Here is a 24,480-nt window from a genome sequence, read left to right on the forward strand (position 1 = left end):
ACCTGCTCCAGGCTGAAAGCAGTCAGATACATAAAAGTTCATGGCAATAGGCACCTTCAATGGTACATGTCCTGCTCTGAGACTACACTTTGAGGAATGCAAATTTCAGTGGCAGGTGGCAGATTTCAGTGAGCATCTCCTTGGTGAAGCAGAGACATTTGACACACTGTCCTCCGATGAGGATTATACATGAGAAAGGTCCTAGGCAGATGTGACCTCTTAATAAAAATCCTTCTCTCCCTTCCACTTTATGCAACTTATGTGTCACCTTTGCTCATTCTTCCTCAAGCTGCAGGACAAGGTACATACAATCTATTGCAGTCATGTTTGAGAGAAAGTGGTCTGAGCAGAATCCTTGAAATCAGAGCCAAGACTTCTTTCTTCACAAACTCAAAGGAGCAATACAAGTCACCAAACACTTCCACTAACTCAGCAACTAACGTGAAAGTAGCTGACGATCTCTTTAAATAATACTGGCATGGTGTCCTTCCCTAATGGAACATTTTGCATTCAGTAAGAATCATATGTGTGCATTTGAGTTCAGAACATCATTTGACACGGCAAGTAATCAACTAGCGATCGACTGGCATCATTGGTAATCGGCTAATATCAAATGATATCATACAAATCTCAAGTAACACAATTTTGTGGTCATTTAGCATTTAAATGCCTTCAAAGCACTCAAAGATTTAACTGACATCAAAAGTGATCACAGAGCTTGTTCTTGAGGAAAAAGTTTAAGTTATAGTGATCATGACAAAATTTAATTAAGGTTGAGGCATCGGTTGACATCAACAATATCAGATTTTTCAAAGTCTTGGCTGATGCAGTATGCATGTGTTGCATAGTTTGGTTGACATTCGGTCAATGCACAAATCAGGAGTGGGAGTACAAATATACCTCCCTTATCCCCTACATGTGTGATTTTAAAAAGCTCTTTTCCTTTCCATTGATGAAAGTTTTGTCGCATCTCGTCCATAGCAATCAGATCCCTCCACATCTGCTAAGGTGCCATGGCAAATCAGGTCTCCCCGGCAGTAGTGCACTGGACTTCTGGCAAAGCCATTTCACATCCCTCCCTTTCCAGAATCCTACTATTTCCATTGTGTCTAAGATATGCAAGCATGAGCTTTATAGGCATAATTAGTATACGTGGAGGGAACACGCTTCCAACACTTTTTTCAAAATTTATTGTGGCGGGATGGATACCAAGCAGGCTAATAATACCTCTACTATTAAGAAGTAAAAATTTGGTATTTTGTAAAATCAGTTTTTTAATTCCTTGATATGGATGACCATATGTAGCTTGTAATGTCTCATTCCAATCCGTATTGAGAAAATGCATTGGAAATAAGAGTTACGCACTTGGAGTTGATTTGCAAGTAGGCGTTCCATGTTTTTAATTTTTTGTTACAAGCCGTTTGATACAGCATTCAAAATCCATGAAGGGCAGCTGACAAATGTGGCCTCAAGCCTCCAAAACGCTCTGGAATAAATTCAAACGTGGGGTGACCAATAGGACAATAGATGCCCCCCTGCAAGTCTTCCAATCTCAGGCTGTTTATCTCTGGTGCTTGCTGCTGATAGGCTCGTCCAGCAAGAAGGCAAAGTGCATGTGTTCAGCTCAGTCATACAAACTGTGGGTAAATAATGTTCTTCGATGATGTTCGAATCTTGCATGTACATGTCATGGCTTGCTGTATTTACTGTTGGAAGAACTTGATATGGAAAGAATGGTTTGTACCTTATTTTGTAGTTGGGTAAAGTGTGTTTGCACTTGATTATCCTCTTAAGCTAGGTGACAATGGTGGATGTGAGCTATGGCATGACCCGGACTTTGGGCTTCAATCTCATCTTAAAGTTAATGAAAGGCTTATCCATGAATGCGAAGGATCAGCGGATGAAAAAAGAGTGAGGTTGGAGGACTGGAGCAGTGGCGGTGAAAGAGGCTGCTGGTTTAGGAGTGGGGGAAGGAGGCAGGGTGCTGGGTAGTAGGGGAGGGCAGGCAGCAGGGGCTGCAAAAGGGAGAGGGAGAACTGAAAAGGGGGGAGAAGAGTTACGGGGGAGTGGTGGGGGGGGGGTAGAGAAGGGCTGCAAAAGGTGATTGAGAGGCTACAAGGGGAGAGGGAGGGGCTGCAAAGGGGAAGAGAGTCTTAAAAAGCGCTTTTGAGTGCAAATGAATGCTTCTGTGCACTAATGATTACTTCTGAACACTAATGCTCACTTCTGAAAAGGTAATTATTACTTCCCAGATTCACCAAAGTTGTGATGGCTTTTGAACACTTCTGAGTGCTGTGATGACTCCTGAAGTAAACAGGAGCAATCAAAAGGAATCACGACGCTATTAAAAGATGGCAATTGAGCAATTTTGATGACAAATGATGACTGTTTCTGCCATAAAAACTTGTTCCAAATTACAACTTTAATGTCAAATTATGCTACTGAATGTTTTGAATGCATTTGAATGCAAAACGATGTCAGATAGGGTCACATAGGGCCCTATTTCTGAATACATGTTCAGCTGTGTGAGGTTGAGAGAGGGTGATCGTTGGTGCATTTGGGTCGAAATAGTTCTGCCGACTTTAAATTAGCATTACACACAGATTGGTCTGACAAACTGCCCAATCTGCATACTTGGCCTACACCCCATATCCGCAATAATGCCCTTACCAAAATTATATCTGGTGCACACTGCGGATCCCATTTTAGATCCAAAATGCCTGTACCATTGAAATGCGCTTGCTACACAACCAAATTCTGTGGCCTATCAATCACTCAGTGTTAACAAGCAACTACTCCATCAATCCCATTGCCCTTCATTCTGGCTGCGAACTACATTGAGGACAAACATGTCTCAACATCCCTTATTTCAGCCCATCTTATTTTTTCATTTTCTTCATCAAAGGCTTAGCATCACTCATCTGTAAATCCCTGCCGAATTCCCATTTTAAAGATCCTACAGTTTTCAAAGGTGAGCAAGCTTACCACTGCTTTCTTTATTTAGAGTACATTGCCAATGTATGATGCCGTTGTGCGGTAATGGCAAATCTTCCTTTACAATGTAATTCATGTCGTCACAGTGTGTGCTTATAGATTTGTGGAAAATAGGCAAATGCCACCCTCTCCCCTTCCCGTGCTGCTTTCCTGATTGTACCTGGTTGTACAATATACTATCCTATTCCTGGAATATTCTGTCAGGCTGCCGTTAGGAATTTATCAAGCATCATTTGTAGTAAATATATCTTAAAAGCTGCACTCAAGTTAATAGTCAGGGGAAACAAATAAACAACATTGTTCTTTTGAAACCAATACTGTACAATTCTCTCTAATCTGTGCTTTCTACAAAGCAACTATTGAAATGGATTTAAAAAGAACAGGAATTTGGCTGATTTAAGAAGTTGAACAATCAACTAATGAAAAAGTGTTTTCCTACTCCCTTCTAAAGCAATTCACTCTTGCTTGGGTAAGGTTCCAGAGTTAACAGTGGTCCTATGATTCCTTATCTAAGTGGCCATCCTTCACGAATAAGCTTAAACATGAATGATCAATTGGTTAGACAATGAACAATGGCATCACATCTGAATCCAATCCAGTTTCCATCTGGCATACAAGCACTGATGCTTCCCAATTGGGTTACTGGACAGTTCATTAGCAGAAGGATCCTAACCCCCTCTAACCTAGGACCAGTGTAGTTAATAGCACTTTTAAAATGACTTTGCTTGCTGAGATCAGCTAATGTACCACTTACAAAGGATTTATAGGTCTGACTGGTTCAGTGTTGTAACATATTGTTTATGCACAAAGCTATCAAGGTTTGCACAATTTATTTGGCAGGGATGTTACCTGGGATGGTCTCATCTATATGACTCAGTAGTACATAGTGTAATGTCTTTTGTTCAATCAGCCATATAAGCTGTAGAGAACAGTTTTAACTATTTTCCTTTTTAAATATTTATACTATAGTTTCTCTGCTTTTCTTCATAAATTACTATCATATATTTTATATTTATTTAATAGGAAACATGATTAGAGTTCTCTCACAAATATTAAAGTGGATTATATTGTAAACACCTAATATTCCATTTTAGTTAGCCTAGATTACCCTCTACAAGTTCATGGAGATGCAGTTGGTTTTGTTATCACCTCATAACTGTTAGTTGCTTAACCATAGGGAGTGCCCTCTGAAAGAATGAGTAGGCCATATTCTAACAATATCCAATCAAGAATATAAGGTTTAAATCTGCTGTGACAATGCCCAGATAAATCAATGTCATTTAGGGTGGATGATAGTGCAAAAAATATATTCCACTGGGTGCCTACTGCAATGGGGATGGAAGGGGCGAGTGGTAGGGGCAGACAATAAAAGGTTCATTTTGGTCAAGTACAAGTTGTTGGGCTGCATTATAGAAATTGGTATTGGAGCTTCAAAATGTTAGTGAAGGATGGGCCCCAATATAATTTGGCAAGGTCCAGTAGATTTATGCAACCCTCTACCATACCCCTCCCAGTGGTGCTGTCAATAGGCCTTGACCTGAAAAAAGGGCACAGATTCAGGGAATGGACAAAAAGGAAAAGAAAAGTTAGAGAAGGGGCATAAAAGTTCCACTCTGCACAAAATCTGTCCCCCAGAAAACCACTATGGAGTTTTGACCAGATGTTCATTGATCCAAAAAGATATCCTTTTGCAATTTAATGAACAGAATAAGAACTGTTTTGGTACAAGTAAACAAGAAAGGCCAAAATACAGGAATCTGTATCTTTCAATTATATTTTAATTTACTTATTTATAAATTAACCTTTGAGTACTAATGCATGTTAATACTTAATTGACTTCCAGTAAACCACCTTTCTCCCCCATTAACGGAATTATATTCCAAGTGTGCATTAATTGAGGGCTAATTAGCTGTTAGACTATAATAAAACTGCAACAGATGGATAGATGCAAGTGGAATTCATTTCTTCTCTGTTATATGCACTTTCCAACTGAATAATGGCATTTTAAGAAACAGGACCATTATGATACAATAACAGGCTAGGTACTGACGGAAAGCTCCAGGCTTACTTGAACCATTCTGTGACTTCATTGGTGAGTCAGATTGATCAGCTCTGCATAATGCCATACATTGTTTGCTTGATTTAGTCACAGCTACAGTGTTTTCAACAATTTCCTATCACAACCTTAGGAAAACAAGCATGTTTCTTAATGCAATGTTGAAAACCGTGATACTACTTGTGGAAACTTTCTACAGAGCATCGAACGATTAATTAAAGCTGAGTGTCATCCTTCGTGTCCTGTCCACCTCCACTATTGTGACAGACACTGATCTTGAGACTGGGCTTACTGTTTGGGACATAAGCCAAAGGATCAGGGCGGATCAGGTAGCTGCAGACACAGAAGAAAATGAGAACATTAATTGAAAAAGGACCAGGAATAAAAAGGATAGATTGAGAAACTTGAACAGGAAGAAAACTATGAAATTCAAACTGCCAATGCCTTGTATCATGTAGAAATTGAAGATTATTTTAACATTTACTATTCATGCACAAACTAATTCCATCATTTATTAATAATGCAAACCTCCTTGTTCATGATGCTTAATTATATCAAACAATATAATTGAGATCGTTATTTGATCTAGACTAAAATCAATCAAAATTTCATGATACTTGGTTTTATGGAACAAGGTAAAGTATGGTAACGAGAGGACATGGCTCACTCTTTAATTCGTTTCTTTCTAATAAATGTATTAATATAATGAAGTTATATCATGTTTAGCTCTTAGAATAAGCTCTTTCTGAATAGACCCATTCTGAAAAGACCCATAAAAATATTAATAAATTTGTTCAAGGCAGTTTGCAATCATTTCTCAAGGTTTGAATAATTCAATTCTAAAATTCTAGCTTTTCAAAAGGCCATTTTCAAAAATTTCTGTAATTCATTGCCTTAATTATTGTATTGTAAAGTGTTCTATGAATATCAACATTTTAAACTGAACTCATATTCCAGTAAAGGTGAATTTCCTTGGCTATTTCACCAGACTTCCATACTATAAGTGGCCAATTTCAATGGGTTGGGAACATTTCAATCATGGGTAAATTGGAATCAAAGATTGGCAGGGAAAACTATAATGGAACAATGGGTGCCTTTAAAGGAAAGATGGTTCAAATATAGTTGAGGTACATTCCCACAAGGGAGAAAGGGAGTGAAACCAGAGGCAGAGCTCCCCGGATGATGATAGGGATAGAAAGTAAGATGAATCAGAAAAGAGGTGACCAATGAGATTGTGAAAAGAGACTGGTATAAAGCATGTAAGATCATCCAAAACTCTCCTGTACAAATAATAAAAAATGAGTTTGAGGAGTGCTGGGGCTGATTAGAGTCCAAAAAAGGGATTTGAATATGGTAAGAGTAGGCATGATTGAGATACTAAATAACCACTTTGTATCTGTCTTTACAAAGAAAGAAGATGCTACTAAAGTCATGGTGATTGAGAAGGTTGTTGAGATACTGGATGGGCTAAAAAAAACGATAAAGAAGAGGTACTAGAAAGGCTGGCTGTACTTAAAAGTTGTTAGGTTACCAAGACTGAATGAGGTGCATCCAAGGATGCAGAGGCAAGTAAGGGTGGAAATTGTAGAGGTACTAGCCATAATCTTCCAACCTATCTGGATTTGTTGATACAGGGACTGTTGGAAGGAGACTAGATGTTACATCCTTGTTCAAGAAAGGATGCAATGATAAACTCCACAACTACACAGTTGAGTTTAACTTCAATGGTGTGAAAACTGTTACAAACTATAATCCGGGACAAAATTGAAGTAACTTGGACAAGTGTGGATTAATTAAAGAAAACCAGCATAGACTTCTTAAAGGCAAATTGTGTTTAACTTGATTGAATGTTTTGATGAGATAACAGAGAATTGACTAGGTTAATGAGTTGATGCGGTGTACATGGACTTCCAAAAGGCATCTGATAAAGTGCCAGATAGGTTTGGCAACAAAAGGAAGCCCATGGAATAAAAGAGGGAATGAGTGTATGGGCACAGAATTGGATGAGTAATAGGAATCAGAGTACAGAGTGTAGTCATTAATTATTTTTCGGGCTGGAGGAACACACAGTTGGGTTCCCTAGGTCTGACACAAGGATCACTGCTTTTCTTGCTATATATTAATGACTTTGAATTGGGTGTACAGGGTACAAAGCAAAACTGGAGATGACACAAAGCTTGGAATGTTGTGAGGTGTAAGGAGGATAGGGATAGACTCAAGAGGATACAGACAGACTGGTGGAATGGCAGGCAGGTGGCAGATGAAATTTAACACAGAAATATGAAATGATGTATTTTGGTAGCAAGACCAAGGAGTGGTAACAAACTAAAAGGCACAATTCCAACTGGGGGTTTGGGTGGAGGAGGAGGGAGATGTTCAAAACCATGATGACCTGGTCTGTCCAGATAAGGAGAAATTTTTCCCTCTGTCATTAGGGTCAAGAGCCAACGGTACACAGATTTAAGGTGATTGCCAAACAAACAAACATGACATGAGGAAAAAAACATTTTCGTGCAGCGAGTGTTTCAAATCTGGAATGCATTGCCTGAGAGTGTGATAGAGGCAAATACAAATGTGACTATCAAAAGGGAATTGGGTAAGCATCTAAAAGGGAAAAAAAGAATCAAAAGCTAAGGGCCCGGGAGAAACTAGCTAAAATAGGTCTTGCAGAGAGCTTGCACAGACTATGGGCTAAATGGCACCCTTCTATGCTGTTACAATTCTATGATTCCAGGAAGAGATGAACTTTAGATGATTGGATGATTTTCCTGGAGCATGAACTGGATCAGGCAATGAGTCAGAGTTTGCCCTCTAGCTCCCTAACATAGAATCCCTACAGGACAGAAGGAGGCCATTTGGTCCATCAAGACTGCACTGACAACAATCCCACCTAGGCCCTATCCCCGTAAACCCACGTATTTACTCACCTAATCTCCCTAATACTCAGGGGTAATTTTAGCATGGACAGTCAACCTAAGCCACACATCTTTGCACCGTGGGAGGAAACCGGAGCACCCAGAGTAAACCCATGCAAACATGTGGAGAATGTGCAAACTCCACACAGATAGTCACCCAAGGCTGGAATTGAACCCGAGTCCCTGGCGCTGTGAGGAAGCAGTGGCTAGAAACTGTTGATATGCCATCTAATATCCTAAAAAAATATGAAATACTTACACAACATCATTCAGTTCCAGTCTTATATCTGGTGAAGGATTGATGAGAATGTATGACAGAGTGTTCTGGTGATCATTCATTTCATCTATAAAAAAAAAGGACATTGTCAATTACATGTGCTGGTCAAGGTAACAGATTCCCCTGCGGCCTTACCTCAACAATATATTCCTTCCAGTCTGCCACCACTACCACTCAAAAGCAGAAGAGCCGCAATGTAATGGGAATACCAATAGCTCCAAATTTCCCTCACAAATATCCTGAACCGGGTAAATATTATTGTTCCTTCAGCATCACTGGCTCATTATCCAGGAATTCTTTACCTAAAACCATTGACTTTAGGTTGAAAGGAATCGAATGATTCAAGGGGAGGGACAATAGATGTAGCCTTACCAACATTGCTCATACCACAGTAACAAATAAAGAAGGCAGTAACAAATTATTCACAAGGTATTTACATAGACCACTGTACACCTTGGGAAACTTCAAAAATAAATTAACTTTACTGTGTAGCTGTTACACATTGGTACAAAATAGAAAAAGGTGCTTAATATTTCATATTTCTGAATGTATTACAACTAAAGAAGATTTTTTTAAGAAGAGGAATGTTTTCTAACTGTGTCAAAGTGACAATCTAAGCGCAAAGAAGCAAACTTATTCTTAAAATTACAGTCCCTCGTAAATAAAGTCAATAATTAAATTGACAGCTTTCATTTTACTGTGATAACTACCTATTTTGTCTTTAAAAAAACTAAAATCTGGACAGTGTCATATTCATCCCCCAACCCAGATCACCTTCTCACCAGTCATGAAGTGTCATGAACGACAGCTTACATTATCTCCTTATAGTCCTTTGCTGTTGATGAGCGCTGATCATTAGGCCTATCTCACTTTTAGCTCGAGTCAGACCAAGACACTGCAGATTCAGGAATTATAAATTCATTAAGTTAAATTATCACTTATTTATAATGAAGGAAACATAAGTTTACACTCTTTCACAGAACCCAGCAGTGCATGAATTTTACAGAAAACTCATTTAATTTCTATGTGTTTTTAGACGACCAAGGCCTGTAGGTGGAAGAATGAATCTTGAGGAAATCGGATTCCATGTTGTGTATACAGATATTAGGCATTCATTACATGCTTTAGCTACTGTTTAGCATTTTACCTTCCAAAACAGGTTTAGAATTAAATGTTATATTAAACAAACTAAAAGGTTACTTAGAATGGAACATATTGTCATAATCACCGCAATTCAGTATGTGCGTTAAAATCTGCTGTATTTTCTGTGGTATCTCAATATATATTCAACAACTTGTTTTGCAACCTTTCCTACTGCCTTGTGTTTTTTAATACATTCACAAGCAATTCCCTAAATCCCACTTAATACATTCCCAGCATCCTCTTCAACAAAGGTCAAGCTATCATCTGCCTCTGAGCAAAGAATATCCTGAATGAAAGCTACCCTGCTGTAGGCCCTCAGCAAAAAAATATACATGAGTCATGTTAACAGTGCTATTCACACAAACCACTTCTGCTATATCTGTAGCGTAAGCTTTCTTTACTTCAGTAAAACTGGAATGTTCCCTCAGAAGAATTAATCTTGGTGTTCAGATGAAAATAAGTAATATAGGCTGTTTTACTTCAAAGTACATCAGATAAAAGCAAGGTAAATTCAAACAAAAATGGCTTATTTTAACGTGGACAGAATTTTATTTCTGTCAAGAGGCTGGTGAACATTTTATAAACATGTTTTAATCTGCTGAAGTGCATTACAGTAAATGGTAAAGCACTTTGGAACTTCAAAAGGTCATCAAAGGTGGTAAATAACTGCAAGCAGGAAGCTGTATTGTTTTTCTTTGTATTTTAGTCGGTATCTTTCTTATGGACTGCAGTTATACCATAAATGCTACAGGTTATTCAGGGACTATTATTAAGAAGATAAAGCCAATACAAAATTTGCATTAAAATCAGCACTACACCAAAACACAATGGACTTCAAATGTTTGACCACAATCTGATTTTAGAACAAATGAGAGATTAAATTAGGTTAGGACAATAATGCAAAATTGGTATTAGTGAATTGGCTGCCCATTTTATACCCACCAGACTTTCTTTTCCATCTACATCAATGACAAATATCTAGATGTATCAGGCTGAAGTTTTATTGCTGACATTCATTATGTACATTGATGGTTTCCATGTATATTTTTGCAGGGATAAAGTAACTAAGAACGTGTTTGAAAGTGCATACTTTCTATTTTCCTGGTGGTCCGTTATTACATACTTAGTGTACATGATTGTTTGTTGTGCAGGAACGATGACATTAGTGATAAACTGTTGAAGTTATTATAAAGGTTTTTGATTGCTCTAACAGGCCAGGCCTGTAACCACGTAGGGAGTAACTTCCGGCACCCTCCCCCACATTGTATATCAGTACTGGTGCACAGGTTATTTGGCAATATGTGAATGAATGCACATTCTACATCTTCCTGTTTTTAGCTGGGACAATCATGTCGACGTGGTGGACAGCACCAACTGAGCCTGCTGCGCTGTTGCATTGGTAGCAGGAAGGGCCTCCGTCTCAGCTGGTGTGGGAGGCACGGACTGCAGATCTGTGGGGATGATCTTACCACGCACCGCACTGGCTGATGGGTGGGGCAGGCCGGGAAGATTACAAGAGAGTTGAGAAAATAGGTTCTCGTGATCTTACCGGCACTGGATATCCGGCACAATCAGCCTTGTTCTATTTCCGGCACAAGGCTGAATAAATGATTTAACTATATTTGAAATCTAATTTAAATGAAATTAGCGAGCCTGGGACTCAATTGTTTGGCCTCACTCGCCTCTGTGGCCTCACTGGGAGAGGTTCTCTCTGGTGAGAATCACAGCTGGTCCCCAGCAATGCACATAAAAGTCTGAGTTGTCGGTGGAGGTAATTTGCTGAACATATTGCACGTTCCACCAAACCATTTGATTGATCCAGCTTACAGTAGTACTTTTCATGACAGGTAAGTAGTCAAATTCATAGCACCCTGAGAACAAAATAATAAAGGACCAGATGTTGTTTCCATTCAGTCAAATACATCTACTGCCGTGATTGACTACGGAAGGTTTGGTATCTCAAGTAGGTGCAATGGTTCTTTGGTTTGGTGAGGCCTGAGTTCATTGTATGGTACACACCTCCCTCTCTATGTCAACATACATTGACAGTCAGTAAGTATAAAGTTTATTTTGCTTTACACTTTGTCGCTTTGACCCCGGGTGCCCTTGGTGGAGTTGCTGGGTGTAATATTTCTGCAGAGAGTGAGGGATTACAAACCTTTGGCCATGCAGTATGCATCTATCTTGCACTGTTAACTCCTCTCTCATGGCGTAAAAAGTGCAGGACTCATGGGGAAGCTCTTTTGCCATTGCAGGCCATCGTAGAGTTGCTGGCATGTGTAGTCCGTTTGCAGGGCAATGTTGATGTCCTTTTTGCACACAGGTCTCTGTCCGTCATCAACAGACTTTAGTCTCAGGTCAAGTGTCTCTTTACATCACATTATGGGTAGTACAGTTTCCCAGTCCTACATTAACCCTCACTATGCCGAGATACCCTTATACTACAGTGGGAGTATGCACGCTCTGCAATTTTCACTTTGGTTTAGATCTGAAACTGTTTCATACTGCTGCCAAGTTAGTGTGAATCACTGGGAGACAGCCCAAACCCATTCTGATGAAAAGGCTTGATCCAGACTGCATGCACACTGTAACCATAGTGTCAGACCTACCATTGTTAATTATAGAGCAAATGCCCTGTAATTCTCTTATGCAATGTAAAGTACATTATTTTAAGTCTCCAGTTGATTAGTGAGAGATGTCCCTGTTTTTGACTATTGGATGACATAAACTGAAAGTCTTGACCATCCAGTATCTGCATCTGTGACAATCTACCAGAAGGTACTCCGTTCACAAAAGCTAGTCTCATGTAATTAATTAAATCCTCACTTTGAATTTGTTTGGTAAATTATTTGCACGCTCTCAAGCCATAATTTGCATTTTATTCAGATATTCTTCTTCAACAGTAATCATCATTTGTTACGCAGTTTAGGCAAGCAAGCGGATAATGAGGTTATTGCAATTAATGTCATCACACCATCCTTTGGGAATCAGTAAACTGCTTTCCCTCTTTTGATGATCAACCTTGAAGATCCACAACATGAAGTGTTTGTAAATAAATTGCAACGAGAGCCTTCTTGCAATTAATGAGCTAATAATCTTAAAACGCAATAAAAAATTCAATTCTGAAAATACAAAAAAAGCACCACTATAATTTTGATAAAACATGTGGCGCAAGGTGACAATCAGTTTCCTGTGCAGGTTATACAGTCATTATCTCAAACTGATTTATATTAAGACCACATGGCCGGCATTCTCCCCAAAAGATTCTAAGTCCCCAATGAAAATGGGGGTAAATCCTGCTGGTTATATTAGCGGGATTTTCAGATTGAATCTGCCACACTGAGCACTGCAGAGTACCCTAGCATGATTCCCTCCAACAATCAGGAGACGGAGCCTATTCCCATCCGTGGGGCTGGCAGCATAGCGCTGAGTGGGCCACTGCACATGCGCTGATCTGTCAGCGTGAGATTGGCACGTGCGCAGTGGCCCCACATTGCTAGCCTCCCGATCGCTGGCCAGCCCCGTGACCCATAGCTGCCCTTCTGAGTCACCCACCCCTGGATCGCCGGCCTCCCAGACCTCTTCGGTCCAGCCCCAATGTCCCCCCGCCCCCCCAATTTCCCCGACCTTGGCCTGCGATCTACTGGCAGAGTAGTAGCAGGACACCCCATCCCCACTGATCGCCCCCTAAAGGCCCCACCTGATGCCCCGTGGGCAGTGCCAAGGTACCCCTTGGGCATTGCCGGTTTGCCTCTTGGACAATGCCGGGGGTCAGGCTGGAATTGTGAGGCTGGCGCTGCCCAGGCGGCACCCTCCCCTTACCCCTGACCTCCTGGGGGGGGGCTTCAATGGCCTCTCTTCACTCCAGTGGGGTCGGGCCGTCTGTTCCCCATTAGTGGTGAGCAGTTGTAAACCCCGCTGAAGTGAACCACTTCTGGCAGGGGCAAGGACGGGGTGATGCGAATGATATGGAAATGCTCATTTGCATATGGCAATCAGCTCCGTGCCGATTTCCGGCATGGAGCTGATTACGTCAGAAATCTTTGTTGTGGAGACGCACGGAGGCCCCGGCACCCAGTCAGAAGCCCACAAAACTGCCTCCGCTGATGTCACCTGGCCCGTTGTGCTGCTCTAGCAGCACAGCGGGTTGGGAGAATTGCCCCCATGATGTGGGAGCAGAAGTTGACCATTCGGCCCATTGATTCTGTTCCACCATTCAATGAAATCATAACTGATCTGATATGATAATCCTCAACATTTTTGAGCCTTATCCCCATAGCCCTTGATTCCTTAGTGATTAAAAATCTGTCTATTTCAGCTTTGAACATACTTAATGACCCAGCCTCTACAGCCCTCTCCGACAAATAATTCCCCAGAATCACTATTCCCTGAGAGAAGAAATTCCTCCTCATCTGTCTTAAACGGATGACCCCTTAATCTGAGATTATGTCTTCTGGTTCCAGATTCTCCTACAAGGGGAAACAACCTCTCAGTTTCGACACTGTCAAGGCTCCTGTGAATCCTCTATGTCTCAATAAGGCCACCTTTCATTCTTCTAAACTCCAATGAGTACAGGCCCAATCTACTTAACCTCTCCACATAAGCAAACCCCCATACCCTGAATCAACCTAGTGAACTTTCTCTGAACAGACTCCAATGCCAGTATATTTTTTTTTTAGATAAGGGATCAAAACTGTTCACAGTTTTCCAAGTGTGGTCTAAATATGTATGGTTTTAGTAAGACTTCCCTATTTTTATACCCCATTCCCTTTGAAATAAAGGCCAACATTCCATGTGTCTTCCCAATTACCTGCTGAACTTGCATGCTAGCTTTTCGTGATTTATGCACGGAAAGCCCAAATCCCTCTGTGCTGCAGGTTTCTGCAGTCTTTCTCCATTTAAGTAATATTTAGCTCCTTTATTCTTCCTACCAAAGTGCAAAACTTCTCATTTTGCTACAATATATTCCGTCTGCCAAGTTTTTACCCAATCACTTAACCTGTCTGCTTCCCTCTGTCGATTTTATGTGATTCTCACCGTTTGCCTTCCCACCTTGGTGGCACAGTGGTTAGCATTACTGCCTCAATGCCAGGGTTGATTCCTGGCTTGGGTCACTGTCTGTGTGGAGTCTGCACATTCTCCCCATGTCTGCGTGGGTTTCCTCAGGGTGCTCCGGTTTCCTCCCACAGTCCAAAACACGGGCTGGTTAGGTTCATTGACCATGCTAAATTCTCCCTCAGTGTACCCGAACAGGTGCCGGAGTGTGGCAACTCGTAACTTAATTGCAGTGTTAATGTAAGCCTACTTGTGACATTAATAAACAAACATTAAACTTTATTTTTGTATCATCAACAAACTTGGCAATATACATTCTCTTCCCTGGTCCAAGTCATTAATATATATGCATTTTAAATAATTGTGGCCTTAGAACTGATCCTTATGGCACTCCACTGCAGATTACAGGTTGCCATTCTGAAAATGCCCTTCTTATCACAACTCTCTGGCTGGAAATCTCTAACCTTATATGTGGCTGGGATTGTCTGGTCTTGCTGCAGTGGATGGAGATCTTACTGAGCGCCAAATTGTCTGTTCTCGCTGGCAGCAGTGGCAGGGCGAACACCATCGGAGAATTCTGCCTTCTGTCTTCGATCAGTTGGCCAATCCTCTATCTATGCTAATATACTACCCCAATACCATGGGGTCTCAGCTTATATTTTGTTCAAACCTTATTGAACTGGCCCAAATGTTCCTGTAACCATTCAGGGAATTGTACCCTCCATACAGAAAGCCATCCCATGCATGAACTAAACTACAAGTGATCTTTTAAACAAAAGTAAACTGACTTATGCTCCAAAGCTGCAGTAGAAACAACAGAAAAAATGCATGTTGTGTTTAGAGTGCCAAATTACCCACAAACCATTATAATGTTCTTACTGAGCACAAGTTGGTTATGAAGGTGGAAAAACATACCTCAAGAAGAAACAACTGCTTCTCATGTGTGGTGTGTAGAATTCACGAGATGTCTTTAAAATAATTGGAGGGTTTTGGTTTTTACAAGCAACCAAATGTTATATATTTTCTTTTAAATAGGAGTACTTTGTAACAAAAATCAAGTACCACTTATTCTTGAAGACAAAGCTCATAAATTATATAATGGGAAATATCCTGAAGGTTTTGGTATGGTAGTCTGTCTGTTAAGTAGGCAGTCAGACTAACTGACAGCAGTGAAGTCAGTTATCAAAGCAAGCACACTAGGCTTTTTAGAATGATGGTGAGTCAGGAGTATTTGTCAGTCCTAATGGGAGATCATTTTTAAGTATGTTGCAATGAGTTACTGTTCAGATGCGTATTATTGTGGTGAAAATTTGTTTGGTCTTTAATGTGCCCTTTGTATAAGTTATCAGTGATTTAAGTGATGCCTGCAGCTGAAATCCTTAATTGGCCAAAATAGTTGTGTCTAGTGTTCAATGACCCAAATGTATCTTACTGAACATGCCATGACAACAATGTTTTCCAGAAATCATTCAGTTCGTTGAATTTCAGGCATTAGCAAACATGCATTGCAAAAAAACCAATCAATATTTCTTTATTTTTATAAATAACAGACAGTGTGCATGCTTTGAATTTTAGGGAAGATTTGTTTCTGTAATTGTAGGAACATTTTTAAAGATGTGCTGGTTCTAGGGCAGAAAGTTGGCTATGGGTTTCTTTAAAAGAACGGTACTGAACAACTTATAGCCTTTCACCTCTTGCTTGAATTCATGTTCTCAAAGTACACAAAATTGTAAACACTTTGTCCCCTGGGACGTTTCCCCAATAACCCTGCTTAAAGTGAAATATATGGGAAATTGTGTACTTTTTAAGCATAGGGAGCACTGGGATTTCATTGGTGTGAAATATCTTCAGTGAGTAATACTAATAATGGCTGAAGACCACTTTGTCCTTTTAAGAAAGCTCAGTCGCAACGTTTTCTTTTTAAATATTGCAGTGGTTGGTTGAAATAATGACAATTTAGAACATGAATTATCAGGTTCAGACAAAACCATACAGAAGTGAAAGGAAGCTTTGTTTGCACCCACTCTCTTGATTAATTGGTGGTCACTTAAGAAAATGACACTGCTCTGTAGAATTCAATAATGTAGATACGATCAATTTTATTCGTGGTCTATTTAATCTCAAAATTGATCCCATTTGCAGTGACAGTGTCGCAATTTGAGTTACTTCTGTCTGCCTTTACTTGGATCTAAACACAACCATGCTGTCAATCAAACTAGCCTCAAATATGGAAAGCAGCACTTTGACGATGACACCGACTTGATCAAATAATAGTTTTTCATCTTATTCAGGTCTTGTGTAAACAAGTTGATGAAGCCTAATGGATTAAATATCGAGATTGCTAGCTGATCTACAGATCAAAGCAGAAAATTCTGGAAAGACTCAGGAGGTCAGGCAGCATCCGAGGAGAAAGGAAATGGAGTTGAAATTTCAAGTCAATGAGTATTTTCAGCGCCTGTTGATCAAAGCACCTGACCTGTAGTCTGCAGACCAACATATCTCCAGTATCACAAGTGCACCATTTGATTAGCTATAATGGGCCCTGAATTGGGCAGCATGGTGGCACAGTGGTTAGCACTGCTGCCTCACAGCACCAGGGACCCATGTTCAATTCCGGCCTCGGGTCACTGTGGAGTTTGCACATTCTCCCTGTATTTACTCTAGGTGCTCTGGTTTCCTCCCACAGTCCAAAGATGTGCGGGTCAGGTTGATTGGCCATGCTAAATTGCCCCTTAGTGTCAGGGGATCAGCAGGGTAAATATGTGGGGTTACGGGAATAGGGCCTGGGTGGGATTGTGGTCGGAGCAGACTCGATAGGCCAAATGGCCTCCTTCTGCACTATAGGGATTCTATGAATCAAACAACTGCTGGGCATTTGAAAGAAGAAAATCTGTAAATGCTAGAAATCGGCAGGCCGGTCAGCATCCGTACAGAGAAAGGTAGATAATTGACATGTCACACACGTAATACTTCATCAGAACTGAAGGCTGAAAAGATAGAAGCAGGTAAAATTAGAAAACTGTCAAAAGGAAAAGTAAAGGACTTCAGTTAGGTGAATAGATTTTCACAGTAACTTCATTGCAGTGTTAATGTAAGCCTTACTTGTGACACTAATAAATAAACTTTAAACTTTAGAGTCAAGGGCCCTGATTTTATTGGCACAGCCGCCCCAAAATTGGGGCGGGCTGGGCTCGCAGAACAGCATTCCCCGTTGGCCTCGGGCGCGATCATATGAGCCTTGGGCGGCCATGCCAGTAAAATAAGGGCCAAGAAGTGAGGGGTCCTTCTCCTTTAAGTAGGAAAGGTTAAAAGGAGATTTGATAGAGGTATCCAAAATTGAAGGATTTTGAAAGAAGGAGAAACGGTTTCCTCTGGTGTGTGGGGCCATAGCCATAGGATACGGATTCAAGATAATTGGCAAAAGGCTCAGAGAGCAGATGAGGAGAAATATATAATAAATTTTTTATGGTTGGAATGCATTGTTTGAGAGGATGGTAAGAAGATTTAATAATACATTTAAAAGAAAATGGATATATACTTGAAAATATAAAAAAAGCAAGGCTTTGGGAAAAGTACAGGGGAATGACACTAGCCTTTTCAAAGAGGCAGCACATAAATGGTGGGTTGAATAGCCTCCTGTGGTGTAGGATTCTATGGTTCTATAAAAGAAGGGATGGAAGTGGAAGATAATTAGAAGATATGCCAGTTGCAGAAAGAGGGAAATGGGTTAAATGAGCTACACATTGCTTCATAGAAAACTATTAGATATATTAGATTATCAGTGCAGAGACATTAAAAAGGGCAAACATTTCCCATACTATTTATTTGTGTATGGGTGTTTAGAGGCTGGGAGGAACAAATAAATGTGAAAATAAGGAGAAACAATAATAGAGAAGTAAGCTGCATATGAGCAGAACTGAAATTCAAACTGAAAATGAAAGCAAAATACAACAGTATCATCAATCCCAAGAATAGATCAATTCCACAAGTCCAATCACTCAAATTGTGTTGTAGTGAAAACATCAGTCTGCCTCCCCACGGCCCCCAACCCCCTCCCAGACACCAACTGAGAACAGACCCAAACCACAAACATTTTGCACTGTGAAGAAAATGTAGGCAATATTTAAATGCCTGAAGTTACTAAAGTCAGTATTGAGACAGAGAACTGAAAAGAGGACAAGACCAAATGGATCAAGTGATGACTCATCGCATTGCTGTTATGGGACTATTTTGCCGCTCCGTTTGCCTACATGCAACAGTGACTGCACATTTAAAATGATTCTTTAGCTGTTAAGCACTATGGTCCCATTGAGCATGTGAAAGCACTATATAAATGAAAATGTATTCTTCAATTATATTTGTAACAAAACTTAGAGCAGTATCTTCAAGAACAGTATCTTACTTTACTGCAAGGCACTTTATAACCACTGGTCGGAAAATTTAGTTTAGTAATATTGGGCAACAGCATATCTTTTTCTCGTTCCAGTGGCTCACTGGCCTGTTATGTACTTCCAGCATAGTCCCTTTTTTTTTACTTCAACACCAATTAAAATCATGCATTATATTCCTATTCTTTGTAAAAGATAATTTCATGTTATTTGTTCATCTGTCATGATGCAAGGGGAGTCTAGAACAGGTACAAACATCCGGTGAAACTGTAGTGTTTTTACAATCATAACCTCATACTTGAAGTCAACAGGGTCAGGTACACCTCACAACAAATTTCCCTCAACTTCAGCCAGAGGGAACTAGACTCCAGGACATGTAATTTGGATCCATAGGGTCCAACTAGACCCCCCCACCCAAAGGAGGAAAGTCAATCAAGAATGTTACCTCCTCCTGGTAGTTGAAATTCCAAATTCCTTTTAATTAGATTGCAATTTTCCCAAATATTGTAAGGGTCAGGGTGAAACAGCTCAGAAAATATTCCCCCACCAAAGGGAATAGGAGTTGGATTCGTGGAGTGTTTGATACAGAAGGTTCGATGAGACAATTCAACTTTTACATAAACACATAAATTAAGTATTATGAGACAGCATGCAATTTGGTCTTTATACAAAGAGTATGAATCGCAATACTTGCATAATGTCCCATAAAGATAACTAAGTCTAATTTCTGTGAGAGAATCCAAATTTCATGCAAATATTCAACTTTAAAAGAGACCTTGGAGATCCATCAAACATCAAAGCAATATTACCTTGATCCCTGAAAGTGAGAGACTTGTTAGGTTCAAAACGGATCTGATGTAGAGGTGGCCCCTATCAAAAAACTCTCCCTCAATGAATCAAACAATTCAAATCATGTTTAGACATCTATGATTCATTTTTGGTGTTATACACTTAAGGTGGCATGGAGGATGGTCATTCACGCAATAATAGACCACCCCTAATCATGATCCCATTTTAGGTGAGAAGGCCTTCTGATTGTAATTAGGTTGCCCATTCAATTTCTAAGAATCTTTTTTAAAATTCATTCTTGAAATACTCAGGTTGGGTAACAGTCATGTTGGTCAAACTGTTTGGTCAATGTATTGTGTCCAGTGTGATAATAAGACTTGGGGCCCAGTGTTCCTTTATCAAATTGTAGTTTTACTTATCCAAACCAGCATTTTACTTCAGTGCTAGTTGTCATTGTAAGGATGCCCAGGATAGTGGCTTTTAGATGCTTGCAATCTTTATCAACAAATCTAAGTGGCCAATCTTGCCTTAGTAAGTGGCCAATCTAACCTTAGTGTTCTACAGGTTTAAAGACAAGATGCCCAATTGGGATCGCTTAAAGGTGCTCCCCAATACCCAATAATAGATACAGTGGCTCTACCTCCATGTCTAGGGGGTGGCCATTTACCTAGAGTTTAATCTTGATTGGGGCCACCAAATGTGCGGTGATGCACATTTAGCTGCATCAATTCCTCATTCTTGGGCTAGTTTGTTTGTAAAGTCCTGTCCTGAGGTGGCTTTGCCCTTTGGGTGGGCTGTACACATTTTGCCTGTTTCGGTAGTCTTGTCTGGGTCGGACCCTATGACTACAAGTGCAGCACAATGTGCTCACTCCTCACTGTCTTGTGGAGAAACTTCCCATCTAGTGCTGGAATCTCACGACCTCCAACTCCAATCACCCTTTCTTGGCAGTAAATGGGAGACGCAAGCATTATCCACTGGGGACTTGATTCTGTGGTATGGGGGTTGCCCAAGGCAAGGACAGTACCGTCTATGGACCCTGAAGCTTCTGGGCCCCTTTTTCATGTTTTTGTGGGAAAGGGTAAATTCTATGAGTTTCTTGAGGTCCAGAGTTGGATGAGTCAGTAGCCTCCTTTGGGTCGCAATATGACCAATTCCACATACTAAACAATCCCTTAAAATTTCCGGAAGTGCTAGCCCATACTCAGTGCTCCACCAATTTCCACAGTCTCATCAAGAATTCAGTGATTGGTTCCTCAGGGAGTCTATTTGCCGTGTTAAACCTGTAGCATTGCAGTATATCAGACAGTTTAGAATTGGTGTGGTCCGATACCAAATCTATCAATTCGGCAAAAGATTTTGAATCTGGGGCTGCTGGATAGGTTAAACTTTTTATGATGCTGAAAGTTAGGGTCCCACAAGCGGTCAGGAGAATGACATTTTGCCGGTTGTCCTCTTCTATCCCATTTGCCTTCAAGAAATATCTCATTCTTTTGGTGTACCGAGTCCTATCCTCCACACCTGCATCATAAATTTCCAGTTTCCAAACAGTGGCATTTTCAATATTTGCCCGTCACTGTCTTACCAGGTTCTTTGAAAGGCAAGGCTGTCTGAAACTTTTCTTGTTCTTTGTTGCCAATGTAATGACTCAGGAAGCCTGACTGGAAAGGAACATAGCTTATTACAGAATGCAAAGTAAAACCACTACCGTGGTGTACATACAATAGTCCCTGCCTGGGACTACAGGTCAGCAGGCCTAGTCCTGGGTCTGCCTCATAAAAGGCTCAGGTAATGAGTTTCAGCTGGGCAGGCGACTGCCTGTTACCAGGGGAACTCATATTCATTGAGCCCCACAGGAAGATCAATCAGTGATTTCCCATGGACCTCATGGGGGTTATCACATCAACATTGCTCACTAATGGCATAGCCTAACCAGATCACTGTATATTTTCCTGATAGCAAATTATTTATGTTCTACTGACTCAACAATATGGTTCAGCATTCTATTTGTTTATTTGATTACTGCTCTGTAGTAACTTGACATGTTAATTGCCAAGTCTACAAATAACCCTTCAGGTAAAGACCTCAAGCTGTTTGCAATCCCTTTATCATCATTAAGTGGAGAAATTGGGATTTGCAAGCAGAGAAAACATTGCATTACCATCCACTGTGTTGCTATCCTTGGTTGTTCGAGCCATTGGCCAATGCAAGATCAAGGCTCGACAGTACAATCTCCAACCCTTTGTTGCTGTTCAAGCAATTATTCTATTGGTATTGGACAGTAATTATGTTAAGTATTACCAAGAATAGCCACCACCATGTACAATACATTTTCACTACTCAAAAAACTTTCTCTGCAGAAGATTTACAACATTCATTTTGTCTTCGTGATTAAGAGGTGGATTCTGGTCTGTCTGTCTCAAGGTGAACCAAAGCTGATTCTAGATCCAAACAATGCATAATCTTTTAGAGACACTGACACAGAATTGGAATGCAGAAGGAAGTAAATGGACGATGCGATTCCAGCTCTGTCCCCATGGTTACTCTGTGATCAACTAATCGTCTCCGTTTTATGATCTTTGAATTGACATGGAATAGAGCAGGACTGTCAGCACATTCTTTTCAAACTGATACAGTGTCCAAAGTAAGCTGCACATTTAACATGTTACAAGTATCGCCTTGCAATTGACCAGCACCAATTTCCCTGCACAGGTGGCTGCTCAGGATAAGTGTGGCAATATCCAATGCTGGAGAACGTATTAAAAGTCCTGCTGCCTTTATCAAAATGAATTGATCGTCAAAGGCTTTCCTTGTACAGGCACGAGGAACTACTGGCACCATGTCTGTTTTCAGGGACTATCTAATCTAGTTCCCCACAAAGAATAATAACTTCCACACAACAGACATCCAACTGGAAGGCCTGCAATTTCGTTATTCGCTTCTCCTACCCTTTCTATTTTTTGTCAGGCCAGATATAATCTCCATGCCTGCTCTGGCAACATTTGGAAAAGATGTACGAAAGTGTAGCGTACTTAGATTAAACTGATCAAAATGTATTCCTGTGAAGGTATTACAGGGCTTGGGGACCTAGTTAGGATGTGATGACACTGCAGTACAGCACAACTCTTTTACAGCAAAATCCTGTCTGCCACAGCAGAACGCCATTATATCAGAAACTGGTTGAGTGAACATTGCTGACAGTTTGATGAAATGAAAAACACAGAATATAAATTCGGTTACAGTAAATACTCAGCTTACCTTGAAATTGTGCATTTTCAACATTGATCTTGAGAAGGATTAAAACACTCTACTCCAGAGCTGTGCAGCACACTGTGCAGTTTTTCTCAGGTTTCAGGTGGATGGTTGAAAAATTCACTGCTTACTCCATCAAAGTATGGATATTTTTGGATGCCTCAGCAGGTGCTTTCCCTACCCTTTAGGTGTTTGCTACACTGAACTGTCAGCAACAATGGCTTACATTTATATAGCACCTTTAACCTAGAAAAAACATCCCAAAGTGTATGACGGAAGCATAGAACAAGACAAAAATTGACACAGGATCTAACGGATAGATATCAGGATGGCTAAAGTCAGGTCAGAAGGTAAAGTTGAAAGCAGGAGAGTGAGGTTGAGGGGTAAAGAGGTTTAAGGAGGGAATTCCGGAGCTTAGGAGTTATTTCATTAAAGGCGCAGCTGCTAACGGCGAGGACAAACGAGTCAGGGATGTACAAGAATTCCTAGCTGGTGGTATGCAGAATTCTAGAGAAGGTTACATAGAGAACAGTGAAGCTGGGATAGAGAAGAGCCAAGTAAGGGAATGGAATTAGAGGACAGGGAGTGGAGTGGACCTCAGACAATGAATTCCCAATATTAAGTTCATATTGTGATTCTTCCAGGTCTGAATGGAAGACAAACATTCTGACAACAAAAATGCAGTAAAGGGACCATGAGAAGTGTTGGTGAGGTAGATCTAGGTGCCATCGTTACACATGTGGAATCTAACTGTGACCTTTTCCTCCCTCTTGACCCTTTTCTTTTAATTCAAATTTTTTGAACTAACACAGTCCACCCTCCCCAACAGGGCTATCTGTCACTCATTCTTAGGTTTTGCTTTCACTGAGCACTGACCTATGTTCTCCTATTAACACATTCCGCTATCTTACTTTTTATGCCAAAATCAGCACTTTATATGGTCCTTAATGCTGCCATTAATATTTCCTTTGTCTTTTGCCCTAAACATCTTTATGCAATCTCTCCTAGCTCCCACCTATCGCTGACCTATTCTGCTCCACCCCCTCTTAATAGTATTAATTCCATCGCATTTCTTCCTCTATTTAGCTCTGAAGAAGAGTCTTACAGATTTGAAATATTCACCGGAATTTTACCAGTCTGCCAGCCACAGGAATGGGAGCGGATGAGGGGCGGACCATGGAAAGGTCCGTTGACCTCGGCGAGAATTTAGTTTCGGGACGAGCGAGGCCATAAAATCCTACCCATTAACTCTGTTTCTCTCTCCACAGATGCTGCCAGACCTGCTGAGATTTTCCAGTATTTTCTGTTTTTATTTCAGATAGTCAGCATCTGCAGTTTTTATTTTGCTTGCAGATTATGTTAGTGAAGAATAACATTTAAATGAGAAATATGAGGGGGCAAGGATTGATCCTGTGGAACTCTAGGGTAGCAGTATAGGGACAGGAATCATTGCAGCCACAATGTGATAGATAAGAATGAAACAAGGTCACCCAGCTGGGCAATGGAGGGGAGGAATGATTAACTTTGTCAAAAGTTGCAGACAGATTGAGAATAATGAAGAATGTGTGCGCCAGTCACAGACACATAGGGTATCATTTTTGTCTTTGATTA

The 24,480-nt window shown here is 40.5% G+C and overlaps 1 protein-coding gene across 3 annotated transcripts in view; it reads right to left on the minus strand.

The window, feature by feature from the left end:
* Positions 1-5,109: 5,109 nt before the first annotated feature.
* kcnt2a (potassium channel, subfamily T, member 2a) overlaps positions 5,110-24,480 on the minus strand; it is a 743,558-nt gene continuing 724,187 nt past the window's right edge. For all 3 annotated transcript variants that reach the window (XM_078218141.1, XM_078218140.1, XM_078218139.1), the window contains 2 exons: positions 8,225-8,309; positions 5,110-5,383 (listed from right to left, as the gene is read on the minus strand). In XM_078218141.1, the coding sequence (XP_078074267.1) occupies positions 5,266-5,383; positions 8,225-8,309 (203 nt within the window). In that variant the 3' untranslated portion in view covers positions 5,110-5,265. The remainder of the gene's footprint in view (positions 5,384-8,224; positions 8,310-24,480) is intronic.

This window comes from Mustelus asterias, chromosome 8 (assembly GCF_964213995.1).
Source record: "Mustelus asterias chromosome 8, sMusAst1.hap1.1, whole genome shotgun sequence".
Classification (NCBI taxonomy): Eukaryota; Metazoa; Chordata; class Chondrichthyes; order Carcharhiniformes; family Triakidae; genus Mustelus; species Mustelus asterias.